Raw genomic sequence first — 12,514 nt, 5'->3', positions numbered from 1 at the left:
TCTAAGTCCTCCCAGAGCGACCATCCTAAATAGAACAGGAGCTGCTGACCACGTAATCCAGATGCAAGCCATCTATTTCATCAGATAAACACCAGGTTTCCATTTTCATTTGTGATCCGCTCCGCCAGATTGATATCCGCATCCACCTCATCACCGTCGAGGTTGTTCAATTTAGCACGAAGGATAGGGACCTCCTCGTCTCCTTCGCGGTGGAGCTCAATGTCACCGGCACTGTCTTTGAAGTTCTCCCCTCCCCACTCAAAAGAGCCTACGAATCAATCAGCCTTGGAGTTTCAAGAAGGGTAAAACACAACGGGCAACATACCGTCGTTATTGCCAATAATGTTGTTTAGATCCAGTTCAGACTCTTGTTCATCGCCATCCTCGTTTCGGAGCACAGCTTTGAGGATGTGATCATCATCCAGCTCAAAGCTAACAGCAGACTGGTGGAAGCTCATCGTGTTCGATTGAAAGGTTCCAAGGTTGATATGGGGGTTGATATCTGGGTTGACTGTCTAAGATTATGATGAGAACCATGGCCCTATTTTATATATTTCAATGACCTGCACTCTACGAAAGTCCTCTGCAGCAGCCCGGTTTCTTGTCCGATCCTTGTCCCAGACTCATTTGCTACCCATTCAGATGTGGGCTGTTCACTTGCAGATGTCCCACCCTGGGCGCCCCAGGAAGCAGGTTCGAGGACACAGGTGTCACACCGTGGAGAGGCTGAGATGCATCTAAATACTTAATTGGTTAGTATATACAGCGCATCAAGCCGTAGATGATCTTGGCATTGCACCGAGCTAGAGAATAAGTGGGGTTAACTTCATCCTTTGCTATGAAATATACCGTAGTTCCCTCCTCCACGGAGCCATTCATCAGGCGCCACCATTATCCCATTATCGTGGCGCATGATGCAGCCCTATTTCTCAGCCACAGGATCGAGTGGATTTCCATGATGTTGCACTCGCTATGCAGGCCAAGAATGCCCCCATTGCCTCGCTTGTGGTATAACGTGCTGTCAATGTAAAGTCTAGGGAATATGGGGCGCCAAGAGCGAAAATTCTGGTGCCTAGGGCGCTTTAGTCACAAGGCCTTACCTACCTATATGCAAGAAGATTAGAAGTCTGGGCAAACACTTGGCTGTCAGATTGAAGAAGCGCGGAGGGCGTTGGATTGATGGCAGGAATAAACATGTCCGTATCTCTCCACCACCCTTTGTGAACCCATTTGATATATTCCTAGATGATATGGTAAAGATGAGGAAAAAACAGAGGAATCGAAAACAAACCCACATGCAAAAGAGCTGCTTGGCAGTCTATGTTGACCGCTATTTGCAAACCAGGCGTATCTGCCCCCACTGTCGCTAGGACAAGGTCAAACGTCTTAGATGACACGTACGAGAGTGGATTGGGAGGATTCATTGGGAATAGATAATGCATTCGTGCTCATAAAAATAATGCACCGCCAAGCCTGATATCATACACGCCAAATACTCCATAAACTCCCATGCCTTTCGAGCCGAAGATGCACAAACCGAAGAACCGTCGCCAGTAGCACATAGTGTATCAAAGTAAACATTTCAGAATCATCATAGACACAGATCAAGGCGCGTTGCGGTAGATCTGCGAGCCACCGGAGCGAATCTGCACAGTCTCTCTGCGTTGCAAGACTATCAGAGACCGGTTGAGTGCCTGCTCGCTGTAACCCTTGCCATCAACGAACTCACGACGCAACGTCGCCAAACTGGTGCTCCAGCCGAGAGGCAGGCGGCGCTTGAGCTCTTCTTCGATCTTGTGTGCCTCCTCCATGAGTTCCTTACTGCCCTGGCCTTCACCCTGGGTGACGGCATCCATGGTGGAAGCTAGGAACAGACGGATGGCCTCATCAACGTGGGCCTCGGTGGCAATGGGAGAGAGCTGCAGCTTGGCAAGAGATTCTGTGATACGAACAATGGCTTCCAATTGACGCACGGTGATGGGGATTGATGAACGGGTGTTGGACTCGAGCTCGGTTCGGTGCACTTGCTTTCGGATGGAAACGAAGTGAGACGAGAGTTTCTCGGCAGCCTCGGGGGACAGGCGAGGTGCGCAGCGGCTGTAGAAATATTATGTTAGAACCAATGCAAAGGGTGGCTGAGAATACCGAACTTACCTGCGGCAGTAGCTGATGTAACGCTTCATCTGGTCAACCGGAATTTCAGCCTCGACCTGCTCCTCCATACCACGACCACCCATGTGCACGCCCATGACGTGACGTGCGATTTTCTCATCACGACTGCGCTCGTGTTCATCCCGAACGATGAAGATCATATCAAAACGGGACAAAATGGTGGTCTGGAAGTCGATGTTCTCGCCGGGGGTCTTCAGGTCGTCGTAACGACCAAAGATCGGATTGGCCGCGGCCAGAACGGACGTCCGGGAGTTGAGGATCGTGGTAATACCGGCCTTGGCAATGGAGATAGTCTGCTGTTCCATGGCTTCGTGGATGGCCACTCGGTCCTCGTCACGCATCTTATCGAACTCGTCAATACAGACAACACCCCCGTCTGCAAGCACCATTGCACCACCTTCCAGGTAAAACTCGCGGGTGGTGTGGTCTCGCTGCACAGAGGCCGTCAAACCGGCAGCCGAAGAACCCTTTCCGGAGGTGTAGATGGCGATGGGTGCAGCCTTCTCAACAAACTTCAACAACTGCGACTTGGCAGTACCAGGGTCACCCAGCATGAGCACGTTAATATCACCACGGAGTTTCATTCCATCGGGAAGAATCTTCTTTGAGCCACCCATCAAAAGACAGACGATGGCCTTCTTGATGTCCACATTGCCGTAAATGGACGGAGCAATACTTCGGGCCAACGCGTCATACAGATCGGGACGACGGCTAAGCTCCAAGAATTCCTGCTCCTCCTCTTCAGAAAAGACGGAGTTACCCTTGGCGGTCTGGTCCATGTCTGTGTTGAGACCCACTGCCCGCAGATACGGGTTCCGAATAGCAACTGCTGCCTCCTTCTTGACACCCTTGGCTTGGTAAATTGAGAAGATACCCATGACAGTGCAGCGAGAACCAGGAACCACTCGGTTGGCCAGATAGCGATCCGCAGAAATAAGGACGTGTCGTGGAAGTTCACCCACCGGCACCTGATCAGGGGCTTCCTGAAGCTTCAGGACTTGCTGGTCCACGAACTGGCACTTTTCGTGATGAACCACGTACGGATCGAGAGGGCACTGTTCACCGGGCTGGTCACCAGGCTCCTTAGTACGACCGCAGCGCCGCGGGAGTGACAGGCCAGAGAAGCCACCTTCGACATGAATATTTTCACTGTGGTCGCATTTCTGGCAACGAATGTGGATAAGAGTCGACTTGGACGAGATAGTCGAAGCACCAATGACGATACCGGGGATTCGAACCAGATGGGAGATGTTGGTGGCATTTAGGTCACGGATAGATATGTGGGATGCCGAGGAGTGCAGGAGAAGCTGGTGGGATGGAAGAGTGATGTCCCGCTGGCCGGGGTAGACGATCCGGCGAGTGCAGTCTTGAAGTGCCAACTCGAACTACTCGGGTTAGCAGGAATGTCCAGTCTAAGGATAGTGATTTCGCCTACCAAAGGAATAATATCGGCCGGCTCGGTCGTGATTTTGTGGGCCAGCTCCTCATTGTAGGAAATTAGATGGGCAATGTCAATGTCGCAGTAATATTGCTTCACAAGCACATTTTGGCGTAATTGATCACTGTTGCATCAGGTTAGCTTTTGGAAACAAGCCTCTCGAGAACATGAATGTGGGATGCCGTACCGGTAGATGAATGCATTATCCAACTGGAATTCAAGCACAAAGTCCCTCAAACGATTTTGAGTGGTTGTACGAGACTCATCAACACCATTGGTGCTGGGCGCAAGAACGCTCAGGGTATAGGGAGTGCGTCTATCCATGGCTGGTGGTGATGGTTGATGGTGGAGGTCAAGAAGGGAGAGAACTTTTGGCTTGGGCGGAAACACGCAACGCGTCGCGTCAGGCTTCACGCGTTAAGTGGTTCTGCCTGAGGCATAAAGGCACAGTTGACCGGATAAACCATTTTGCCGAAAGATCTCCCGTTCGGGCTAGCGTCCTTCCCGATTGGGTGGACATGCGCATGGCATCCTGGAAACAAAAACCACCTCACTACGTTTGGCCCCCTTGGTCTGTGGACGACATCGGACCGAAGCTGCATAGTCTGATGAGCTCAAGCGTTGAGTGTGGTTGTTGCTGTGCTGGACTGAGAGTTCCGCTGTCAGACATACGTGTGTCATGATCAGATAACTCCGAGCTTCCCCAACGATCGACCCCGGGCTGTCGCATCCGCCTCGCGGACCTGCACAACATGGCACCATCCAGTCCGCGCAAGTCAATTGATAGCCTGGCATCAGGCGCATCGACTCCGTCTATCTCCTTTTACTCTTCGCCTCAGCTAGAGTCGCCGCGGGTACCCTCTCAACGGTACCCCCTGAGGAGGGGATCTACGGCGAGCTCCATCGTGAGCATTGGAGGGGCCCTAGACACTTCTCACCACCATGGCTCAATTGCCGAGTCTGGACAGAATGGTTCGTTGGACGGACAAGGGTTCGGAGCATCTTGATTGTTGATTTGCTAACGCTCTCCACAGCCATTTCCACGCTGCTGCAACCGCCCATAGTCCGCACCGGCTTGACACCTCATACTGCTGCCTCTGCCACCGGATACAAACCCCCCTCCTCCCGCGATATTCCCCCAGTTACTCTCACAAACATCATGCATGTGGACCCCAAGGTATTCCAACCGTACCTGTCGCAAGTCGGCGGTCTGTATGATGTCTTCCAACAATCAAAGGAGAACGCCGGGGAAGAGAATCAGCAGGGACAGGGGATTAAATCTCCCAAGCCAGACGATAGTGAATCATTGATGCCATGGAGTCCCGAGCGAAGATCTTCATTCATGTCTACGAGTAGTTCACGGCCCACCTCGCCTTATGACCCCCGCGGACGACGTTCCTCGGCTGGCTCACGGGGTCGCGGGCCTGCCGTGACGCCTTTATCTACCATTCCATCTGTTTATTTCGACGAGGATTTCCACCTAGAGAATCCCCGCACATTTGATGTGGTCTCGGAGAAATCCGAGGTTGTCAGACCACCAAGGCCGCCGATAAAGGATGATAAGCACTCGAATGGAGGCCCGCCAGAGCCTGTTTATACCGGAAGAAAGGCACTGGCTACCAATGCTATTCTCCAAGAGAAGCTCTCTTGGTATATGGATACGGTGGAAATTCACCTGATTTCGTCCATTTCGACCGCTTCCAAGTCATTCTTCACAGCTTTAGGTTCACTACGGGAATTGCATGCCGAAGCTGCCGATTCAGTGGACCGTATCCAGATCTTACGGCGAGACTTGCAGAAAATCGATAAAGAGATGGCTCTGGGTGGCCTGAAAATAGTGAATTTGAGACGGCGGAGGGAAAACGTGCGGATGCTGGCAGCCGCAGTGGCTCAGCTTCGTGACGTTGTCGAGTCTGTCTCCCGGTGCGAGGAACTCGTCGAACAAGGAGATATTGAGGTTGCCGCGGATGAGCTTGAAGAGGTTGATAAATTGATGGCCGGCGAGAAAGTTTCCGATCGCCCCGCCGAAGAAGACGACAGGGATCTCCCAAGGCGAGCAATTGACATTCGAGGTCTCAAGGCTCTTGAAGGGGCGTCCGATGATCTTGCGATGCTGCGACAGCGCATTGGAATGGGCTACGAATCCCGTTTCTTGAACGATCTTTTGGGAGACTTGCGTCAACATGTCCAAAATGTGTCTTCCAATGTGACTTTGCAGCGTTGGGGTGCCTCTTTCCAGCGACAACGTGGTGGTCAACGTCCTGCATCCATGGTGTCTCCGGCATATATGAACTTTGATAGTGAGCTCCGGTCTAGATTGCAAACTCAGCTCAATGGCTTGGCCCGAGCCCGGTATACAACTCCTGCGGCAACCTCTTTCAAAACGGCCGTTCTACGAGAGATGAAAGGATTGATTCGCAACCACTTGCCCAGCTCCAGTGATGACGACAACGAGTCTATGGCATCAGTATCGACACACAACGACCGGCAGCGAAGCCAACAGGAGAAATCATCAACTCTTGCGCGCAATCTTCGTGCACTTGAACCAGAGGATGCCTACGCAATGCTCGTGGCAGTATACACGGGCATTAGCGAATGCTTGCGTCGCCTGAGTGTTCAGGTCAAAATTCTTTTGGATGTCGCCAGTGGTCTTGGAAGCTCCCCAACTGTTGGTGCCAAATCCCCACGAAGCCCTCATCCGGAGCGTGGGGACGATGGATCATCCGCATCCGCCATGGCACAGGATGAGATCTTGCAAGTTTTGGACATGTCGAGTCTGCTCGGCCAAGCGGTAGACATTGCTCAGTCTCAGATCACAAAGGTTCTCAAAGTTCGGTCGGAACAGACATCTCAGCTTTCGAAAGAAGAATTCCTGAAATACTTCACTCTTAACCGCCTGTTTGCTGACGAGTGCGAAGCAATTTCCGGGCGAGGTGGCACTGCACTGAAGACTATTGTGAGCAACCAGATCAAGGAATTTATTACTCGATTTGGTGAAGGCCAGCGACATCGTATTGTCAAGGTCATGGATGCAGACCGGTGGGATGCTCGTGACTTTGGAGATTCCGAGGTCATCATTCTCACGCGTATCCTCAACGCTAGCACCAAGGATATTGAAGCCTGGGTTGAAGTTTCGAAGATTTGGGTGCCAGATAATGACAATGAGAAACACAAAACCCCCGAAGCAAGCAGCGGCGTCAACGGATCTGGCAAGGAGAAGGTGCGCCCTGCGGTCATTGACGAACAGAAATACATTCTGCCCGACTCAGCCGTGGAAATTATGCGCAGCATCGAGGAATTCGAGTTCCTCATGGCCAATATTCCTAGCATGATCCAGGATATTGCTCCACAATTGCTGGAAATTTTGAAACTGTTCAATTCTCGATCCTCACAATTGATTCTCGGGGCGGGCGCTACGCGCAGCGCAGGCCTGAAGAACATCACGACCAAGCACCTTGCCCTTTCATCGCAGGCATTGAGCTTCGTTATTGCCATGGTACCGTATGCTCGAGAATTTGTTCGACGCCATGGACAAGGGAATCAAGTCATGGCCGAGTTTGACAAGGTCAAGCGGCTCTGCCAGGAACACCAGACCGGCATCCATGAGAAGCTTGTGGATATCATGAGCTCACGGTCAACTGTTCATGTCAATGCCATGAAAAAGATTGATTGGGATGTGGACAACTCATCAGGCGTTCATGGTTACATGGAGACCCTGGCCAAGGAGACCGGCACTTTGCACCGTGTCCTGAGCAAGCATCTCCCCGATCTGACCGTTGAAATGATTATGGGCCCTGTGTTTAGCAACTACCGAGGCCAATGGATGAAGGCCTTTGAAGAAGCCCAAGTTGAGTCGGAGGCAGGCAAGAAGAGGTTAGTCTTATCTATATGCCTTGCGTGATGATTTGCTAATCCCATGACCAGAATGCAAGCCGACATCGAGCATTTCCGCACGAAGCTCGGCAAAATCAACGGCGCTGGCGAAGTCGGTGATAAGCTGCTCGAGCTTGTCCAAGCCAAAACCACTGCCCCTCCTGTCCCTGCACCCGAGCCAGAAGCCGAATCCGCGAGCGAAAATCAAGACCAAGGCAGCAGCTCCGAATCACCCGAGTTTTGATGTTCCTTGCCATTGATCGGCACATCTACACTATACATATAATTTCTTTCACGTTGTTTCTCGCATGCTTGCATGGATTTTAGAATCTGTACAGAAGCGCTCTGTCATTTGCTTGTTGAATCATTGTCAACACATAGCCTGTCTGATGAGTTGCATTTATAGAATCAGCCTGGCGTTTTTCGTGGATATTCATTGAAGATGTCTGTTTCGACTCTCCATCTGATTGATATGTTAAGTAGACTTAAAGTTCTATTTTCAACACCCTTTGGTGGTATGTAGTTGAATGTCCTAAAACCATACACTTTTTAAGTAAAATCTTGGAATGCAGAAAACAAGAAGACATCTACACACGCCGAATAATAAATACAGATCTAGGTACTCGTGGACCAGGGCCATCTTCCCCCTCCCCCAGCCTCTCGGTCCTTGAAAATCCGGAACCAAAACTTTCCCTCCGGTGGCAAGGGGGCTATACCATGAACCAGCATGGGAAGATCCCGACCACGCGCGTAATCACAAATTGCCCTCATCGCAGTCGTGCCCTGCCAACCACCACGCCTCTTTTGAAGAAAACTGCCGAGGTTCTGACACTTTGCAGCTGCCACCCGCCATGAATTCTCCCATTCCATCCTGTGCTCCAGAGTAGGATGGGCATGTTGGATAGCCATATTCTGTCTGGTTGTAAAAAGAGTGTCGCAGATCAATTTAAAAATGGAGATTGCGTTGTGGAGGTTCTCAAAGTGGTTTCTCGGGATACGGAGCATTATACCGCGGAAGATGTCTGGGCTGTTCTCCTCCATTGACTCTGCTGCAAGTCTCAGTGCATATGCCGGGCCACTTCCAACATCTTGTGTGGCTGGGTTAACCCAGTTCTCCATCGGGTCGACATGGCTGCATAGCCATTGTATGGACGTGCTTCGATTCCCCATAGCAGCGTGCATCAGTGCATTGTGGCCCTTGTTATCTTTGATGGTTGGCTCCGTGCCCGACCGGCTTGAGAGCCAGATCATGAAATCTTCTCCGTGAGGGTTCCCTCGTGCTGCGGCGTGCCATGAAGTCGTCCCGTGCTCGTCCCTGGCGTTGCCGATATTCAGATCCATCACAAAGAGCTGTTCAGCAAACTCCGGAGAGACAAAGGCGCACAATTTGAGCTTGAAGTAGTTGTCAGTGAACAGATCAGCTGGGTTATAGTGCCCGAGGAGCTGTTGCAGGACGAGTTCGAAGCCGCGCTGGTTACGCTTTTCAGCCAGCTGAACGAGAGGATGTCCACAGAGTCGACTGAGGTTAATGGCTGTGGTTCGGTCAATGTCTCCTGGGGCTAGGTTATTGAGTATATATTGCAGACAGTCGTTGTTGTCATTGTCAATCGCGGCGTGGAGATAGTTTCTCCCAGTCTCGTCGTAGAATTGAATACCGACAAGGTGGTTCTCGGTGAGAAATTTCAAACAATCCACGCAATTTGCTGCGGCATCATAAGCCAGAGTATTTCCTCTCGGCACGCGGACAGAGTACACATTGCTTTGTGAGAGTTGCATGGGGCCACGGATGAGAATATCCTTTTGAATGGTTCCGAAGAAGTTTTGGATCTCCTCGCGTCCAATCCAAGCATGGCCTACATCGCAGATTTCCTTGCAAGAGGATCTAAGGGTATGTAGAGCATGTATACTGCCACAGGTCAGATGGGGAAATTCGGTTCCGATAAAGAACAGCCTGTCGAGCACAGCTGTGAGGATATCTGCTGGAACCTGAGCAAGAGAGATGTGCTCAGACCACACGTATAGCTCCTCGTGTGTTGCAATGGAGTAGTCTAGGCTGTCAAAAGAGTAGATGGGTTGGGATGGCGCATCGACAGTAAGACAGAGGGCTCTTCCGTGCAGAAGATCGAGCAAAATGTAAGAGAAGGGCAAGCGTTTCTCCGCACGTGCCGGCAGCGAGCTCGTATTCCCATCCATGATGAAGCATGAGATCTGACAGGGAAGTGAGTTGATTGTAAAGAGCAAGCATTGGTCCCTTTATTTCTGTACTTGGCCTCGACTTTAGGGGGCAACGGCTTAAGATTAGCTCAATGGGCTTTAGAATAAAGAGACAAGACAGAAAAATAGGACAAAGAGTCTCGAGGTCAGCCATCGAGATGTATATAATCACAACGGGTGATAACAATACAACCAGCACTCGCATACAAAGACCGTGGCATCTTGTCTGTCCAGCTTATTTCGGCAATTGTTCCTAAAGATGAAATCCGACGGACGACTTGAAACCCACGTAAAAACATGCACAACTCAGTAAAAGTGTGATATCTCCTATATCTTGATTTCAAATAGGGAACCATGGTCCTTGCAACCCAAGGCACATGACATGGGCGGAGTTGAAAGGAGGTAATCTAAGAACAAAGAGTACCCACACCCATGTAGCAAACATGAGTACATGGCTGTTATCGGGAAAGTCAGCGGTTGTGGTGAATATTAGAACCCTAAAAATGGATGTGACAAAGCAAGCCACAATGACCACAAACGAGGAAACACAAAGGTAGACTCGGCGAGGTGGTTCTTTGATAGCGAACTCATTGAGTCCAGATTTTAAAAATAGAACCAACGAATTTGAAACCAGTAGTTGATCCTCAAAAAGGTAGGTAAAGAGCTATGTACCCGGAAAAATCTTGCTGACTACCAGGACAGGGATGTGTTGGTCTATAGTTCTCATCCAATAGAGTCGACGTGTAAAGACGGGCAAACACACATTTTTGCAAAGCTCCCAGATAGAGTTTTTACCATCCTTTTAGCCCTACATGATCTACGTAAACTCTGACCCGAAATGAACCTTTAGATCATTTATTCATATTCATGTAGCTATGCTAGACAAGCCCTCAAACCCGAAAGCAAAAAAACTCCACTGATCATTTTGAAGTATACAGGAAACTTGCGTAGCTCGTGCCACTAGACTTGAAGTAAAATGGTGCCAGCACCGAAATTACTGTCCGGGCAGGGAACCGAGACCCTTCTTCTCGCCGAGAGTCTTGGGCTCGTGGCCGCCCTTGCCGCTGCTGTGGCCGGGCGCGCCGGTACCGCTGTAGACTTCGCGGTCGGAACCGGTCTCTTCAGGCATGGGGGCGACCTTGCGGTCGAGAGGGCCGTCCTGCTGAGGTGTTAGATATGGGTTTTCCGATGGGCAAATTTTGGGTAAAGTTGCACGTACATCAGCACCGACACCGTGGGCCTTGTTGGGGCCGGTCTCGATGGCGTTGTCGCTCTGGGGGATCCCGTTGTCGTAATCGGCACCGCGAGGCATTGTGAAGGTTTTGTAGGTGGTTGGGGGAGATAGAGGAGATAAGAGATGATTATATAAAGTTGGACTGTGTCAATTGTTAGATGAATTCCCGGAGCGCATGAGATGAATCGAGACCAGATTGCGTACCTTTTGAAGTTCTTGACTTGATTGATGGATGGCAAAGAAATTAGTGGTTATGGGCGCCTTTAATACCTCGATCGAAGAGTCTCTAGATCTTGACCGGATCCGTGACAGCATCATGAAGTCATCCCCCCACAATGACTTCATCAACGAATGGGCTGCGGCCTTGAGTTGATCCATTGAAATGACGCTAGTAGAGGGTCCATGTGGAAATTAAATGACATAGAGAGATGGAAATAAGCATGTTCTAGAAAAAGTAGATGGTGTTCTGCGTCGATTTTTATTGGTGGTGGTGGTGGTGGTGGTGCTGGGCACACGACCAACAATTCTGTAACAATGAAACGCGCAAAAATCAACATCCTCTACAGGCGAACCTAGATCAATCTAAAATTAAATAAATTAGTTAAACCGCACGGGACGCTTTTACAATAGCCTACGATTCCGTGCAGCTTGACCTGATGCGAGGGTATGAGGTACGAGTCGCAAGCTGTCGGCCCTGACGAACACACCCCGGTCCCAGCTCGGACGGGGGGTTAGGGCTCTAGACATCTTTTTTGATTGCGAGCGGGCACCTCTTGACCACTCTTTGCCCTCTCGATCGACCAACTCAATCAAAGACTCCATGGTCTGAATCTTTAACGAGGGAAGGTATCCGCTCAAGATGCTCGTTCCTGTGATCTCGATTCTGTCAGGATTGAGGGCTGGGCTATCATTTCTTCGCGATGGGCGTTGAGTGTGAGAAATTTGGGGTGTAGTGAGAACTGGTTCCGATGTCTGACATCTCATATGAACTGAGAAAGTGGGACGTCCTGAAGACGTAGACCGCCCACTATGACCTGAAGCGGGAGAGAAGCCGCGAGGCATTCTTTCGGGCTCAGATAGAGGACAGAGAACATCTCTGGTCATATTAGTCACCTGGCCCTCCAACGACATGGATGACCCGCTGGGATAAAGATACGTACTCATGGCGTGTTCCAGAGAGATTTGAGGATGTTTGACGAAGAAGAGACTAGGCAGAGAGACGAGGGCAGGGATGGAGAAGATGGAAGAGGCAGAAGAGTCAGAAGATGCGGGAGAGGTGGAAGAGATACTTGGATCAGGATTCACCACTATGAGAGAACCCGTGTTTCCCATGAAGGCAGCAGAGGCCGCCGAGGCCGCAGAGAGGCTTGGGCTGGAACTGGCCATACTGAGAACACCCGAGTCATAATTCTGAGTCTCAAGTTCTATGTTCCTGTTTTCCCTGAAGGCGTCCATGGTGGGCATCAGGACGGACGCACAGTCGCAAGGGATAGAGGGGGTAATAGAAAAAGATGATACGGATATAGTTCTCCGAGACAAAGGAATCGTAGAGCCAGAGGACCAGGATGATGTTGTGGAGTCAG

General features: G+C 50.6%; 6 protein-coding genes across 6 annotated transcripts; 1 reads left to right on the top strand and 5 right to left on the bottom strand.

The window, feature by feature from the left end:
• Positions 1-80: 80 nt before the first annotated feature.
• On the bottom strand, positions 81-458 carry N7498_010870 (CVNH domain-containing protein; the record flags this gene model as incomplete). The annotated part of the gene is made up of 2 exons (XM_058457926.1): positions 81-268; positions 326-458. The coding sequence occupies 2 exons, from the start codon at positions 456-458 to the stop codon at positions 81-83; spliced, it is 321 nt and encodes a 106-aa protein (XP_058304825.1).
• Positions 459-1,604: 1,146 nt separating this feature from the next.
• Positions 1,605-3,942, bottom strand: N7498_010869 (MCM DNA helicase complex subunit MCM5; the record flags this gene model as incomplete). Its single annotated transcript, XM_058457925.1, has 4 exons — positions 3,798-3,942; positions 3,608-3,734; positions 2,155-3,557; positions 1,605-2,097 (listed from the first exon to the last, which is right to left on the bottom strand). Exons 1-4 carry the CDS (start codon positions 3,932-3,934, stop codon positions 1,605-1,607), a joined length of 2,160 nt encoding a protein of 719 aa, XP_058304824.1. The 5' UTR covers positions 3,935-3,942.
• Positions 3,943-4,362: 420 nt separating this feature from the next.
• Positions 4,363-7,727, top strand: N7498_010868 (vacuolar protein sorting-associated protein 54; the record flags this gene model as incomplete). Its single annotated transcript, XM_058457924.1, has 3 exons — positions 4,363-4,582; positions 4,645-7,483; positions 7,535-7,727. 3 exons carry the CDS (start codon positions 4,363-4,365, stop codon positions 7,725-7,727), a joined length of 3,252 nt encoding a protein of 1,083 aa, XP_058304823.1.
• Positions 7,728-8,098: 371 nt separating this feature from the next.
• On the bottom strand, positions 8,099-9,676 carry N7498_010867 (uncharacterized protein; the record flags this gene model as incomplete). The annotated part of the gene is made up of 1 exon (XM_058457923.1): positions 8,099-9,676. One exon carries the CDS (start codon positions 9,674-9,676, stop codon positions 8,099-8,101), a length of 1,578 nt encoding a protein of 525 aa, XP_058304822.1.
• Positions 9,677-10,691: 1,015 nt separating this feature from the next.
• On the bottom strand, positions 10,692-11,009 carry N7498_010866 (uncharacterized protein; the record flags this gene model as incomplete). Its single annotated transcript, XM_058457922.1, has 2 exons — positions 10,692-10,856; positions 10,917-11,009. The coding sequence occupies 2 exons, from the start codon at positions 11,007-11,009 to the stop codon at positions 10,692-10,694; spliced, it is 258 nt and encodes an 85-aa protein (XP_058304821.1).
• Positions 11,010-11,911: 902 nt separating this feature from the next.
• N7498_010865 (uncharacterized protein) lies at positions 11,912-12,386 on the bottom strand (the record flags this gene model as incomplete). Its single annotated transcript, XM_058457921.1, has 2 exons — positions 11,912-12,027; positions 12,092-12,386. The coding sequence occupies 2 exons, from the start codon at positions 12,384-12,386 to the stop codon at positions 11,912-11,914; spliced, it is 411 nt and encodes a 136-aa protein (XP_058304820.1).
• Between the last annotated feature and the right edge of the window lie 128 nt (positions 12,387-12,514).

This window comes from Penicillium cinerascens (assembly GCF_028974065.1).
Source record: "Penicillium cinerascens strain IBT 15544 chromosome Unknown scaffold_4_segment0_segment1, whole genome shotgun sequence".
NCBI lineage: Eukaryota > Fungi > Ascomycota > Eurotiomycetes > Eurotiales > Aspergillaceae > Penicillium > Penicillium cinerascens.
This window is presented reverse-complemented; position numbering and strand designations above follow the sequence as displayed.